Source organism: Harpia harpyja, chromosome 1 (genome assembly GCF_026419915.1).
Source record: "Harpia harpyja isolate bHarHar1 chromosome 1, bHarHar1 primary haplotype, whole genome shotgun sequence".
Lineage (NCBI taxonomy): Eukaryota > Metazoa > Chordata > Aves > Accipitriformes > Accipitridae > Harpia > Harpia harpyja.
In genome coordinates, this window is record NC_068940.1 from 36164204 (window position 1) to 36179800 (window position 15597).

Sequence of the window (15597 nt, forward strand, 5' to 3'; positions counted from 1 at the left end):
TGCAGAACAATTTTTGTTGGACCTGGGGTTAGATTTCAGGAATGTCTTACTGTTAATTCCCTCTTCTAATCACTAGACTCTCTCCTCCAATACAGATAGCAAAGGCAAAGTTTAAAATGCTGTTTATCTTTACAGGAATCTTGTACATTAACCTGCAGGTGCCTTAGTGCTTTCATCCAATATGCACATATTCATGCTGGAATTTAAAGACATATGTTAAAGATTGCTGCTGTGCATAAAAACATTGCTGTGGAAATTGAGCATTGTATTTGCAATTCCTCAGGCAAACTTTGTTACATTTAGTATGAAATTTGTTTTGGTAACTAACATGTTGGGTGTTCAGATAGATACAATGTATACTAATAAATCATAATTTCAGCATTCATGGCTCAATGATTTCAGGAAGTCACTAGAACATGAATATCAGTTCAGGAAAAGCAAACAAAGAACTTCTACTTTTTTTTTTTTGTCTTTTCACAGAGCTGCCATGAGGAAGCAAAGCATCATTATTGTTTCTTTCAGTTCTCAGCATAAAAGGAAGTAACACTTAATAAAAGCCATTGGCTGGAAGATTTCATAAGAGAGAGAGAGAAGCAGAGAGAAAGAACGAGAACTGTGCTGTGGAAAAGCAGGTGTGATTCATGAATAAACTATAGTTTGCAACCTTATGGGATACTGATGAAACAAATAGAATTTTCACAGACATGGATAATACAAGAACACAAGACACTTTTTCACAGGTAAAGGCAGAAACTGTTATGGCTTGCGTGAAAGTCCTATTTGTTGTGCGTAACTGAAGAGATGGCATATCAGAAACTGAAAATGACTTTGTATTTTATTGGCAAGGAATTTGCAGTAGATTGTTTAATGTAATTGATTATTATGTGATATGAGCTCAGACTGGTCTAATATATCAGAAAGTGCTTGCAGAAGATGTGTATGAAACAATATTTTCTGTGCTTTATTCTTAAGAAAGTTGAAATGTGCGAGGTTTTCCTGATACAAAGAAAGGGACAAAGAGAGAAAATCAGTCTTTCTATTGCCATGCTAGAGAGGATTTATTAATACTATATATTATCTGCACTAAAAATTTCCATAAGGTAATTGGAGGGGAAAAAATGTGGTTTATATTATAGGCAAATGCAGTCTTTTGATAATCATACTGGAATTTGAAGTGATTGATATTCCAGAATTGAATATACATCAGCTTGCAGCACTATCGAATTCGTCTGAGAGTGCCTGCCAGATATATAGCATTGTAGCATTCTGCTTCTTTGAATACTTGCATGTTTGGAAGTCTGTTATCTGGAGAATTAAGCAGTGGAAAACTTTTTAACTAGGTTAGCTGATGGCATGTATTGGCAGCGGTTCCCTGGTGTGTGACCTGGGGTAAAGAGCAATTAGGAGAAAGAATGATGGTGTTACATGTAGGCTGAGGAGGTGTGATGGAGTGGTCTGAGTTAGTCCCAGGCAGCTACCAAGGGTGGCTTGGCTAGCAAAGCATGAGGGCTGGGGAGAATCCAGCCCCGTTTGCATGATTCCCCTTTTTCACCAGGAAGTACAAGAGGTTCATTGAAAAGATTTGCTAGGCAAGGCTCAAGACAAACCCAGAGCAATTGCATAAACCAGGGTGAAACCACTTTATTGCTCTTTGGTTTGTCAAAGAGGAAAAAGGGCACAGGACAAATTGCTGCCTTTGGTTAGCTCCATACAGTATCAACCTCCTTGGCCTTTGAAGAATTTTGTGGAGGGCAGTGTGACAGGTGATCCAAAGACTGAGTCATTTAGCTTGACAGATATTAATTGCTTCACTTGAAGTAATAGCACCTGAAGTGTAATAAAACTGCAAGTCCCATCTGGCACTATTCAGTGTAACGACATGCTGAGGTGCTGGGTTCTATTTGGAGAAGCTGTTGATGACAGTGGCGTTGAAAAGGCACAGATCCAGTCTGGAAGTGTTTTCCCTTTCTCTGCTGTCTAGAGCTCGTGAGTTTATTGCTTGGCACTGACGCACAGGCCTGAGTTGCAGCTTATGAATCACTGCTCTTATTTCTTACTTCAGGTACCACAGGGGAGGTCAGGGGCAGCACAGATGTGGAAATAACCAAATGTTTGCTACCAGAAAGGGCTTACATGAATGAGAATCAGAAAACAGGAAACCATAACCAGATGGTGCCACTTTTCCCTTTCTTTCACTCCCCAAGGCCTGCAATAAAGCATATGTGCAAAGCTCAGGTTGTACGATCACCAAAATATTTGCAAAGCTAAACTGCACCTGAGAAAAATGTGTTTTAAACTTTTTGTGAACTCTTTTTAAAACTTGGCTATATGTCTTCCTGAGGTTTTTCATCTAAGTCTTCTGAGAGCTGATAAGATCACAGTGCAAGGTGGAATGGTTGTCAGACCTTTTGTTTTTCCACCCTGCTTTACTTTAATCAACGACTTTAAAGTACTTTATCCCCATGGCTTTCCCATACAATTTTCGTTAGACTTTTTGTTAAAGGCCACCTCTCTTAAGCGACTGATTTTTTTTTTTTTTGTGCCCCCCCCCCGAGCCCAGTCTTTTCCAAGGTAGCTTAAAGCAGATTTTCACTGTATATTTACCAAGGGAGCAATTCCATTTAAATAAGGCCAAATGATTCCATATTTTCTGATATGTATGTTCATGAACATGTACCTAGCCTCAGGAGCAGCTCTTGTAGCCTCTGAGATGCACTATTGTTGTTAGATTACAAATCAGAATTCTGCTGATCTACTGGGGCATCTAATGACTTGACTGTACATATTGGGTGGTCAGTCCCACACAGATGTGGATTCAGAACAATCTGCTCCTTGCAGATCATCATCAAATGTCAGCCAGTGCAGAGGACTTGTGAAACAGTTCAGCTTCCTTGGTCCTGCTGGTGTTCTGAACCTGGGTGTTTGTGGTTCTGCAGAACTACTGGATGAGATACGCTCTATCAGTGCATATTACTTTGAGACTGTGCCTATACTTAAAGCCAGAATCACTCGCAGGCAGACTAAAGTGTCAATATGGAAACAGTCTGTGTGGGAATAAGAGCTCACCTTTCCTTGATCCATCTAAAAACACCTCAAAGCTTGGGAATGTGTTTCTTGTATAAGACAAGATTGAAAGACCCAGGGAGGCTGCACTGAATTTTCCTATGTTTGCTACTTAGTGGGAAGTAGCCCATTAAACAAAAGGATGAGAAATGCCTGTGGGACGGGGATGAAGTACATCCTGATGTATGTCTTCCTCATCAACCATACAAAGGTGAAATCCCTCAGTTAAGTTTCCTGCTGCTGAGCCATTTGGAGCCCCATCTGTCTTGTTTCATTCTCAATATTGTCCAAGTTCCTGAAACTGGGAGCACAATGAATATTGCCAAGCCTCTTTTTGAAGGTAAATTATTTCCTCAGTTTATGAAAGGACTTAAAGACCCAGCATAAATAGATGTCCAACTAACCCATCCTGATGAAGTTGAGCTTGTTTGGAAAATGTAGTGTACTTTTGTAGGGAAGTATTAAGAACATAGCAAAAACATTTATACAGGCAAGGATTATATTCTGCTAAATCTGTCAGAGTTTAGGAGGAGAATGACAAGGAGAAATAGCCCCTTTTTACCTAAGTATTTTGCTAGGATGATTTTTTAACAAACCAGAATCCTGGGGAAGAAAAAAGTTAGGTCAGAAATAATACGTCAGCAGATGGATGCTCATTGGGGTTTTTCCTTAAGCTGTCGGACCTTGTTTTGATTAGAACATAATGAAGAGTTTGTTCATTAAATGTTCCAGCTAATTAATGTAAAATTCAAGGAGACCCTGGATTCCCAGTTACACATGCATGAAATTAGTGTTGTGTTCTCTATATTGCACTTCATACTTTTTGCTTAGCAAGTGTTAACTAATATGATCTAATAAACCTCAAGTATAATGAAATGAGTCTTGTTCTTCAGCATTTAATAATTTAACAGCCCAATTCTTGCTTGATATGTATCTTTCTTTTACAAGATGTTAGGGCACAAGATGAGATTGTAAGCTTGTGGACAGAAAGATGCATGCTTTTTTCCAAAATAATTAGATGTCACTGTTAAATAGTCTGGTAATCTTTGTTTCTTCACAAGATTAATTGTACTATCGCATTAATAATCCTCGATAGTTCTTATCACTGTGCATTATTTTAATTACTGTAACTAAAGGCATAGAACATTATTATTTTAGTAACAAACTGAAATACTTCTATATGAACCACCTTCTTTATTCTATTTCAGTCCATTTTGTAGTATAGCATTTAAATTACACCTCAATACACCAAGAAATTACCAGGTAAATTCACACTTAAGTATTGTTTTGAAATCAAGTATCATTTAATATATTCAGGACATATACTGTGTGTTTCTGTGGTGGCAGGGCACTGAAATCAATGGGAGTTTTACTCTTGTACTGCATGTGCCTAGTGTAAAACTATCCCTGAATGCTTTTGAAAATCTTTCCATAGTAGCTACTTCAAAGGTAAACTGCTTCTATTTAGGTAATTCAGATCACACCCACTTAATTAATTTCAACTGACAGCAATGTTCAGCAAGTCAGTCTCTTATCACATAAAAATGTTACATTTTTTGAAAAAAAAGGATTAACTTTATTTACATTTTAAAATGTAATTTGTCTTTGTGGAGGCCAATGTTTGGAGGAAAACAAAGTGACAGTAGAAGAGGGTGTAAACCTGATTTAGTAACGGCTTAAGCACGACACAAAAAAATGAAAACTGAACATGTTGGTCATTACACAAACCATTAGTACAAGCTGGAAACTAGTTCACACTGGGAACTCCTGCATTTTTATTGAGGTGCCTGCCTTCAGCCTTTGTGATACCAATTGTAATGTAAAGCTTTCTGTATATGTTTTCTCTCCCCATTCACTGTAGCATTCTGATCAGGTGTAATTCTAGAATGAATGGGGCAGCTGACATTTTAATCATTGCAATCTATAGGAGAAATGGAAAGGTTTCACTGTTCATTGTATGGTGTGCACACTGAGGTCTCTCTCTGTACATACATACATACATATACAGGAATCCCATGGTATGTCAGTGTATGACTGTAGCCACACCAGCACTTCAACTGTGCACTTTTCAGGCATGGAGGACTTACTACCGTACCTAAAACTTCTGCAATCTTAATTTCTGGTTTGAGTACTACCTGCAAAGATATTTTGGTAGGTATTTGAAGAAAATCACTAGCAGGTTAATTCAAATACCATGTTAAGATTACTTAATTTAATATTGCACCTGCTTAACATGAAGTAAGTGAAGCAGGAAAATCACAGAATCTATGAATTTTAGCAATACATCATGCTTTTAGATAGCCAAAGTTCTCACTTATATTTGTAAGCAACTGGACTGAGATATAAAGGAAGTGTGAGTGCGAAACTCATAAAAATACTATTCAGAGACTGCTGTGAATTTTTATTTGAAGATGTAGAAGTGTACAACTGTCTTTATACTCCAAGCTCACCTCTTGGAAACATCCACCTTCGCTTGAGTTGTCAGTACTAAATTAACTATCCACCCTCGCTTAAGTTGTCAGTACTAAATTAACTGAATAGACAATTGGCACCAAATGGATGTGGGGTGGAAATAAGAATGACCATTACTGTGCTGATCATATTTGATCTCCATCAGTATTGAAAAACTGACGCACTGTAGGCTTGGCTCTGCACAGCCAAGGGCAACTCCTTTCCTGCCTTAGATTGCCCGGGCCCTTAATACAAGCCTGGCTGAAGCAGGACCTAAGATGAGCGAGTTAGGATTTGGAAAACATCATTGTGTTTCTTATGAGGTGAGGCTAGCTGCAAAAGGTTTCTCTGTAGGTCTTGCTCTTTGGTACTTCATCACAATGGTGATGCTGAGGCTGCATAATACCCAACCATGCACTGTCGGTTCTGATAAAGTAGCACATGGTCTTCCGAAAAGAGGGGGTTTCGGGAAACATCTCTGCATTGGAAGTAAACTCTCATAGGCTGGGTGAAGTTTACTAAAATCTTTTAAATCTCTGACTGCCACTTTCCCTGAAAGTGATGCTTTGAAAAGCAGTGAAACCATCTTTCTTTGCACTCAGGCTTGGACTTAATTAAAATGCAAAACAAGTGTGCAAAATGTGGGTCAAATAAGAAGGAGGTTAGGTATGGCACAAACCTAGTAAAGTGTCTATCAAAGCACCATCCAAGAGTTTTGCATCCCACAGTGTCCATGAAGCTTTTTGTTTAATTCTTCTCAAAGATGCTTAGTAATGGGAGATTCCATAATCTTCCCTAGACAGCTCAGTGGTTAGTGTTATCCTTACTGTTTTCCAAACATCTAAGCTGAACCTCTTTTGCTGTAATTTAAATTGTATTTCTTCTTATCCTACCACACAGGGAGCAACCTGCTCCTTTCCTTTTTGCAGCAGCTGTTTATGTACTTGAAGACTGTGACTCTCCCAGCCTTCTCTAGGTTGTGAAATCCCAGTCCTTCCTCTCTTTCCTTGTAAGTTGTGTTTTTTCAAAGCTCTGATTATTCTCATTGTCCTGATCTGGACACCTCCAACATGTCCAACACTTTTCTGGAGACATGTAAAACTTCATGCACTATTCCAGCAGAAGCCTTTATCAGTGCTGAGTACTGGAAAGACTACTTGTGTTTTGCAGACTATGCTGCTGTCTGTAACCTCCCAGTGGGATATTCGCTTTTATTGCAACAGCATGACGTTGTTAACCTGTGTCGGTTTGTAAGCTGCTATAACTTCTGGGTCTTTTTCTGAAGAAAATGTGCTCCTCAGCCAGTCCTTGTGAAGCTGGTAGTTCCCGCTGAACTTTTAAAAGATTTTTTCTTTTTTTCCCACTCGTTGTATTGTATATTTTTGCTTCTCTCATTTGTCAAGCTTGTTTTGAATTTGAATCTCCCTTGCAACCCACTTGCAGTTCTTTCCGCCTTCGTGTCAAAGTCTACAAATTTAATAAACAAAATCTCTAGTCCATCACCAGATCATTAATGAAAACACTGAACAGTACAAAATGAAGTCAGTCTCCTGTGCAACACTACTCAATTTAGCCTTTGAGTTTTCACAGTGAAACTCTGGTAATTACCTTCTGAGTGTTGTTTCCTGACAAGTTCCAAGTGCTGTTAGAGCAGGAGGGTCCATGCTGGTCTGTTAAGTGGTGATTGAGGGGAAACTCTAAAGTATTTGCTTCATGTGAGACCTATAAATTGTCAGTTTTTCAGAGGGAACTTTAAGAAATGTTTAGGCATTGAGATTCCTCAATATGGTGATATTTTCAAAACTGGAAATAGGTAGACTAGTTTGTATTGTATGCTGTACTACACACATGTTACTGGGCACCAGTTTATATTTTAGGTTCCTAAATATTTTTGAGACTAGCTCTTTGAGATTTTTTTTGTTGTTGTACTTAATCACTATATAGCTTTATACCAATAAAAAAATAAATTATAATAAAATGCCTTTGAGCTCCTCCAGCTCCTACTGAAAGTGGCAGAATTTCCAGTGTTTTCAAGGAAATCAAGCTACTGTTTGATGAATACCTTCTTCTTTGAATAAATGTTGACAGATATTATTCAGCCAGATATAGATCTGAACAAATAATGCAAAACATTATTACAGATGGATAATTTATTTGATGAATAGAGGCTCTGTTTGACAAATAATATTAGTCTATCTCTATGACTGGCTACAAAAGGTGGTATTGCCACATAAAAATATCACATCCATCATCTGTATTGATATTTCATGTAAATTACAAGTGAAGGCTTTTCAGATACCCCGATCATAGAAGACAGTCACTCCCCTGTAAATATATGGGAGCACTCAGTACACTTTGGGCCAAGTTCAAACCTGGTAGAAGTGAATACATTAGATGAAAGTTGATAACATCAGACTGGAACTTTTAAGGCAACCCACATTGTGTCCACTGTCTTTAAAATCACTTAAATAACATGTTCAACATGCAGGCAGAGTGCAGTTCAGCATAATATTGTGAGGAAGACAAATATCCATAGCAAACTAAGCCAGTGCCTTAGATTAAAAAAAAAAAAGAAAAAAAAATGTTTTCTTTAAAAACACAGTTTGGAAAAGGAAGGTGCTACTTGAAATTTCATCGCAGGTCAATCACTGCATTATATCCTGGCAATTATTTTTAAGCTTCTACACTGTACTTGCTTTGCAGAAAGTGTTGTGCACTGTAGCTGGAAGGCACTGAGTCAACAGAAAATCCCCAGAAGGCTTTACCTCAAAGTTGCTTTGTCCTGCTGTTCTGGATAGAAAACAAAATCTTCTATTATTAAAAGCTGTATTAAAAAAAATGGACTCCAAAATGAATGAAAATATGACCCTATGCTGTACAAAAAATGTCAGGCATGTACGTTAAAACAGGATATTTCTTTTTGTGTGGGCAACACTAGCATTCAGTCAGATTTATGCCCAGAAATTCATGAGATCTCTGTAAAGCAGTATGTCGCCACTACTTGGCTCTTCCCTCTTGGATTGAGCCCCCTTGTCCCTTGGAGCATTGATCCTAGCAGTGCTAAAAGGGAGATGCTACTGCAGAGTGCAGAGGATGAGGAAGAAGCCCTCTTGGTCCAGTCTTCCTTTCTGGGTCCTGCGGCAGCCAGGAGCTCATTTGTCTCTTACTCCTTGCAGCAAGCAGATGAGAATGTTTAACACTGTTAATGTTTAATAAGGACAAGTGTAAGGAATGCTTAACAGTGAAAAGCTTGACTAGACTTGAATAAAAATTTCTCCTCATTTGTACGGGGAGCAGGATTTCTGCATGACTTGGTTTTGTTGTCACAGGAAATGATAGAGCTCGGTGCATATTAGCTATGGTCTTCACCTAAGTAAACCTAAAATAATGTCTCACTGAATCGTGCCAGTATTTGTAATAATTGAGATCATATGTATAGCTGACTGACAGGCAGATTTCTTGCTCTACATCTCCATGGGTGTACGTGCACACATTCCAGGAGTCTTTTTGCATTAGATTGCTGTCATATTACTATGATTCAGGTAGGATGGTCCACAGAATAAGAATAAGCTGAGCAAAAGCACCTAGCTCAAATTCCTCTGTAGGTAATGGAGAGAAAGAGTTGTCAGATCATGAGACAGGTCTTATGTGGGGTGAATTGTCACCTAGAGAAGCCCAGGTATCTCCATTGACCGCATAGGAGTCACAGCAATCCTGTGGTCAACTGGGGAATGTGAACCAGCGTGTATTAGAGGATGAGAGTCAGAAAGGAGAGACACAGGAAGACGTTAGCCTGTCTTCTCCTTCAACGGTTACCCATGTTCTGCATGCCTTCCACTGCTTTGCTCAATCAACTGTAAAAGACTCAGATGACGTGGCTTTAACCCCTCTTTCGTGGTCGATGCTCAGAAGGTCTGAGGACCTTTCTGGCGTCATTACAGTAATATTTCCACAGCGTGGAGACCGCATGCAAAACCTTCCATACCTCTCAGGGCCTCCTGTGAGACTGTGCTGGGTAAACGGAGAGTGGCAGGAAGCCCTGGAAGGGGTCATGTAGAGTACTGTGTTGGCAGCTGCCCAAGAATAAGCCAGAAACCTCATATCTCACCACTAAACACATTTTATACCATGTCTAGGCCAAAAATATAAAAACCTCACCCTGCAGAGTAATGGATATACAGAGAATGCCTGGAGCCCTGTGCTCTTCCTTCAATTGTGAGCGTTGATTTTTCTTTCAAATCTCTTACGTGGCTATACTGAATTTTGGGTGGGTGATGAAAATTTAATCTGTATTAAACAAGCTTCTTTAACCTGGCAGGTAAATGAATGCATTATTAACGCAATCTCATGTATTTCCTTAATGTGCGTGCTTTATAATAGAAGCATTTAATTTTTTTCTAAGTTTTTTTTTATCCAATCTTGTATAAAAACATTCTGTTTGGTTGCACCAGTCACATTCTATTAGACAATATAACACAATCTGACTTAGTGGCATTTTGGTGGATATTATGACAAAAATTGTTTCTTTTTAAGAGAAAAAAATAACCAAAACAAACACAAGAATGAGCATTACAAAAATTGTGGCATGCTGAGAGAAAAGCCCCACAGACACAAAATGTAAAGGTCAGGATCTGTTACTCAGGTCTTGTTTGCAAGTAAACATACCATGCTAACATGTGGCTGTCAAAAACCTAAGCAAGCCAGACAGACTTCTGACAAATAATTTTGACAGTTCTCATAAGCTGAAAAGTGCCTTTTTTGCCTCTCTTGTCTTTTGAAATATTTCCCTCCTGCTTACAGATGCGCAGAGAGAGAGAGAGTTAACCGAGACATTAAAACAACAGGGTGCTGTTAAAAATAACCTGTACCAAGCACTGTCTTTTGTGTGCTCTCCGGGGAATGCATTAGCTGTCAGTAGTCTAACTTACTAACTAACCTTCCTGAATTTGCATTATACAAAATGATTTGCTTCTCTTTTGCAAACATGTTTCTTCATATATTATTAAGCAAATTAAGAGATGTTGCCTGTTGTTTTCATGTCTTGGGCAGAATTTCATTCTAGTCTAAAGGAGGCTTTGGTGAAGGTAAGCAGAATGAAGAGTTGAATACGTCATAGAGCCAAAAATGCATTCCCTTCTGCAATTTTTTTTGTAAAAAGTAAAAAAAAAAAAGAACTTTTGAAAATCTTCAGCAATGCAAAAGAGAAACATAGTGAATTACAAGAAAATGTCTTGGTTTTGGTAGAGATGTTGTGGCAAGGTTTCTTGGTCCTGGATAGAATATTTGGCCGGAAAGACAGACTTTAAAATACCCAGTGCTCGGGGTACTGCAGAGTATGGAGCCTGCTTGCATGAGAGCAGGGATGGTGACCCAAATCACCTATATCCTAGCAAAAAAATTCAAAGACTCATATTTTTCAAGTTGAAACTCTTGTTTTCTTGGCCACTCTTAGGAAGCATCCCTGCAGATGTGCACGATATATTGTGTAGCTGGACAACACCATGAGGTTCAAATGAGAACTGAGCTTGTTCATTGAATTACTGGTGTACCGAAGTGAAGGAAATAAGTACTTCTCTTGTTTATGTTAATCAGACTGTGCCTTTGACATAAGGTTATGATGTTATCTTTATGTTATCACTGTCATCCTGCTGCAAAATCTTTGAACCCTTCTCCATACAAAAGAGCCTGACAGTTACAAAAATACTACCCAACTTCCTATCAAGAATTGCTACCCTGTATAAATAGGATCTTGCACTTTAAAGCTGGCAGAGCTTAGCCTTAAGGAAACTATATTTTTGAATTCAAATATATCCATATTCTTGTTTGCTTATACAGAGCCTGTTCAGTGGGGAATTATCTTGTTAAGATCTAATCGTATACAGTGTATGGGTGGTGTAAATATATGGCCATTTAAAATTCAAATACAGAATGTGGAGGTCATTGTAGGAACCTTCTGCGCCTCAGCAAGTGTGAATGAATTATCAGAATGCTTTCATTCTTTCCTCACTGTTCACATTACTATTCGCAGCTGGGAGCTATGCCATAAGTTACCTTTATATTAGCATTGAAATTTCCAAGGCTTTAAAAACAAAATATTTCTTCTTTTACTCCCAGTTTTATTTGTAGGCTGTAAAAACATACAATGTGTCTGTTGATCAGAAACTGGTTGAGATGTTAGAAATTTGGTAAGCTAAAGTGTGTTCGGTGTAGGGTGACTCAGAAAAAGAGAGAACCTGTGAATTTACTGGTCCCTGACCTCTGTGGTGTGACTGGTTATTTTTGTGTTGCCCACCAGCCTTGTGCCAGGTGACTCGGGTGCTTGGACAGGTGGAGAGGACCTTGTTCTGCTGCAAGGCTGCGTTGTTGGGGTTTTTAGCAGAGAAGCTGCTCTATCTGTGGAGAGCTGTAGGCGTAGGTAAAGCAAGCGGCTGGTTAGGACAGGAAGGTGCTGGGGGTGGCAAAGCAGCTGCAGCCCTGCCCTGCCTGCCCTGCCTGCCTCAGAGGCCTGGGAAGCAGCTTGGTGGCTGCTGCTGGGGGTAGCAATCACGAGTCTCAGGCGGCAAAACTGGCAGCTCTCAAAAGCCCCAGTTTCTACCCACCCTCCCCCTCCTGGGCAGCAGAGCTGGCTCTCTAGGGATATCTGCCTTTAGCTCTTCACCTTCTTTTTCCTATGGCAGGAACAGCAAAACCCACTCCAGCTTTTGGTGCCTTGTCCTTGGGGTAGCCAAAATCAGGTTTGCTTGCAATGCTGAGATGTTTTGAGCTGCCTTGCTCTGAAGTCTCCCGGCAGCTCCAGCGATAGGGATGCAGGGGAGAAGCCTTTCCCATTCCCCGGGACAACTCTCGGGCCCCTTCCCCTTGCTCCTGCACAGCCTGGGCAACACTCCTGGGGTGGGCTCTTTGCCTGGGTGTCCACATGGAAGAGTTTGAAAAGGATGATTTGAAAGAAAGGTTTTACTGTGGTTAACTTACCTCTTGGCGGTGAAGTCATTCTCCGGGGGGGTGGGAAATTTTGCATATTGTAGCTAATTGAATATTGTAGCTAAGCTACTGGATAAAAAAATCACAAGTTCCTGAGCTCTGGTGGTAAAACCTACATGCTCTTTCCAAAATCCCGGTTCTGCTGCTGTTGAGGAATTAATATCACAAAAGGGAACTCTTTGGTCTGTCTCAAAGGGAGGTTGTTAATTCCTTCTACAAAGTCTGTGAAAGAGCTTTACCAACAGTGTAAGTGGCTGTAGTTCTGGGTCCCTGGTTATTCCACTTGCCTTTTTATTTCGCTTGACTCCTCTCTGGCTTTGCAATCCCTGCCTGGTTCACTTGAGCGACATAAATTTGTGGGTAAGCTTATTGATAGAGCAGCCTCCTTTTCTGGTAAAAGAAAGGGGAAGAGTAATGCTGGCTTGTTAACATGTTTCAGTAAGTTCACGTGACAGCTATACCTACTAGTACCAACATCAATTTTCCCCCCCTTCACCCTGAAAATTTCAAATGGTCTTGATTTTGCTTTCATGTTGTTTGCATGCAGTACTTTACGCTAAGGGTAAGACACAGGCAAGCATGCAAAATTGATGTTTTCACTTCTTGCCAGATTTTCTAACTAAAAAAGATTTCCTCCTGGCAGTTCTATCTCCAGATATTACCACCCCATCTTCTAAAATTGTAAACCCCCTGTATATTTGATATCTTGTGGGCTCTCACCAGGTTTCAAAGGGAGATTATATTTGTTGGGCAGGTTGTCGATAGAACATAAAATATGAATGAAATTGTAATTTAATGGCAGATACCATAGCTGTAACTGTCACAAGCACTGTGTATCCTCAATAGCCAGATGAAAAAACAGTTGATTGACTTTTTTCCAGTTAAGCCAGGAAAAAATCCTCAAAATTATGAACATGGTGAAAAATAAAGAAGTGAGCATTGAAGGAGCTTTGCATTTGGCACAGAAAGAGGTGTATGCTGAAAAGGTAAGGTCACTCCTTTGATCTATTTTGCAAGACATTCAAATGTACGAGCATGTTCTGGAAAGCCTGGTTGAGCATTAGAAGCATGTCTGTATTGCTTTCAGAGATGCAGTCCCAACTTGTGCAAACACGTACATTCCAGTTTATAATCAAACACGTCAGGTACTAATGGCTAATGCTACCTGTATCCGATGTAATGGATATCCCATGTAGATGCTGCAGCTACACTGATGTCATTACCTGGATTAAGTAGTTTAAATCTAGATCAGATGTAGCCATACGAGTTTTGTTATTCTGACTGCAGCATGAAGTACTGTAACAATAAAAATGTTGGGCAAAATCCTTCATCTGATACCATGAAGCACCTCAGGAAAATGACGGATCTAATCTCTGAGGGGCCTTCTAGTGTTGGATTGTCCTTGGGGCATGACTGGTCACCGTAAGAGGGTCTGGCAACTCAGTGTTAGGCATGGCCCCAAGAATGGCTGGCTACAAAGTACAAAGCCTTGGCTAGTGTGACTTCAGTTCTGACATTGCCTATGGTTGGTTCTGACCTTCCATCAGGCAAAAATAGAATGAGTGTAAAGGTGGCTTAAAACTGTTTTTGGGTCCTACAACAACATAGCTTTGCTGAGCATAGGTCAATGAGACCAAGAGGTCTAGTCCAGAGATTTCTTCAGGATAAGATTGAGATACAAAAATTTCATTTTTCTGCTGTTAAAACTCATCTCTTCACTGACAATAAGAAGTGGATCATTAGCATCTTTCCATTTTATAGAGAGCATGAAGTTCTTTCCCGAGAAAGGTAGAAGCTGATAATGGTGAGTGAAAATGGTTTGAGAATGAGCAGTATGTTAATTGTGTACATTAGTACATCAGTCTTGTACTCCTCTCCGTAATCCCTGTCCAGTATCTCTCTCATTGCAATCTCTGTCCATCATCACCACATAAGTGGCAGCAGAAAATTCTTTGGAGAAATTTTCACTGTTTCCCCTTCTGCTCTGGATTTTTGAACCAGCCTCCCTATGGGAGCATCTCCAGGAAACAGTGAAATCCTATGATGTGCTAATGACAAAATCTGAAATTTTTTTTGCACCACAGGAGCTGATAGTGATTTTGAGATAAACCTGGTGCTTTTTGGAATTTCTAAAAATAACTTTCTGAACTGCTTATTAACTTCTTAGCTGGAAAGAATTAGAAGGAGAAGCAAAAATAAATACTAACAAAAAGCAGCGCAAGTTTTGCAGAAGGGCTGCAGTCAACAAAAATATTAAACTCAGCAGTGTAAGACTACATGGAAATATATTCTCAGAGTAAGAAGAAAAACGATTCCTTTTCTACTTCTGCCACATTAAAGTTGTTGTGATAGCTAATTATTAGGACTAAATGAAATTTAATATAGCTGGATCATGACCTTCCCTTCCCTGCATTTTCCTGAAGATTATAAAATTAGTCATTTTCCATGCACACAGTACAGCTACTGTAAGGGACCAGATAACAAATTGTATACCCTCATATAATACCAAGGAACAAAGATCTTCCATTTTACTGCACCGCATTCAAGGGTCTGTAAATATTTTTCTTTAAAGTCACATATGGTTCTTGTTTGCCACTTAGCCCATTTAATAGACTGCTTGTACTCTCATGTGTTTTGAAATGTTTTTAGTACAGTTCCATGGGTTCTGCTCTTCTCCTTCCTGTCTTCCTGCTTTCTGCTCTCCCTTTCACCTTCCACCCCAATCTGTGATCCCTTCATTAGTTCAGCAGGACTTGTGGATATTTTGTGCTTGTGAAAATCAGGTCAGGAGGATGCTTCCATGTATCTCCATGTGGAGTACTTCTGCAAAGCCTCCAGCCCTGTTTGAACACTGTTCCCTGAGAGAGATTTCAGCTGAGAACATGGCTGGATTTGCACTGTGTTGGACATATTGCTGATTTCTGTTCTATTTTTCAGGATTCACAGGATTTGCTAACCAGTTCACAATTTAACTTCATTATCTACAAATACAAACACTATCGGTGGCAGAAACGAATTTTGCAGGTAACTTTAAAAATTCTCACTTTTGAAGCAATATATAAAAAATATAGGATGCTTAGGTTGCTTGGTAAATGTTATGAG

At 39.4% G+C, this 15597-nt stretch overlaps 1 protein-coding gene across 2 annotated transcripts in view; it reads left to right on the plus strand.

Moving 5' to 3' along the window:
- The first annotated feature begins 599 nt into the window (after positions 1–599).
- The window catches only part of LOC128141827 (delphilin-like), a 45468-nt gene continuing 30470 nt past the window's right edge, over positions 600–15597 (plus strand). For both annotated transcript variants that reach the window (XM_052787060.1, XM_052787070.1), the window contains exons 1-3: positions 600–740; positions 13377–13481; positions 15433–15519. In XM_052787060.1, the coding sequence (XP_052643020.1) occupies positions 705–740; positions 13377–13481; positions 15433–15519 (228 nt within the window). In that variant the 5' untranslated portion in view covers positions 600–704. The remainder of the gene's footprint in view (positions 741–13376; positions 13482–15432; positions 15520–15597) is intronic.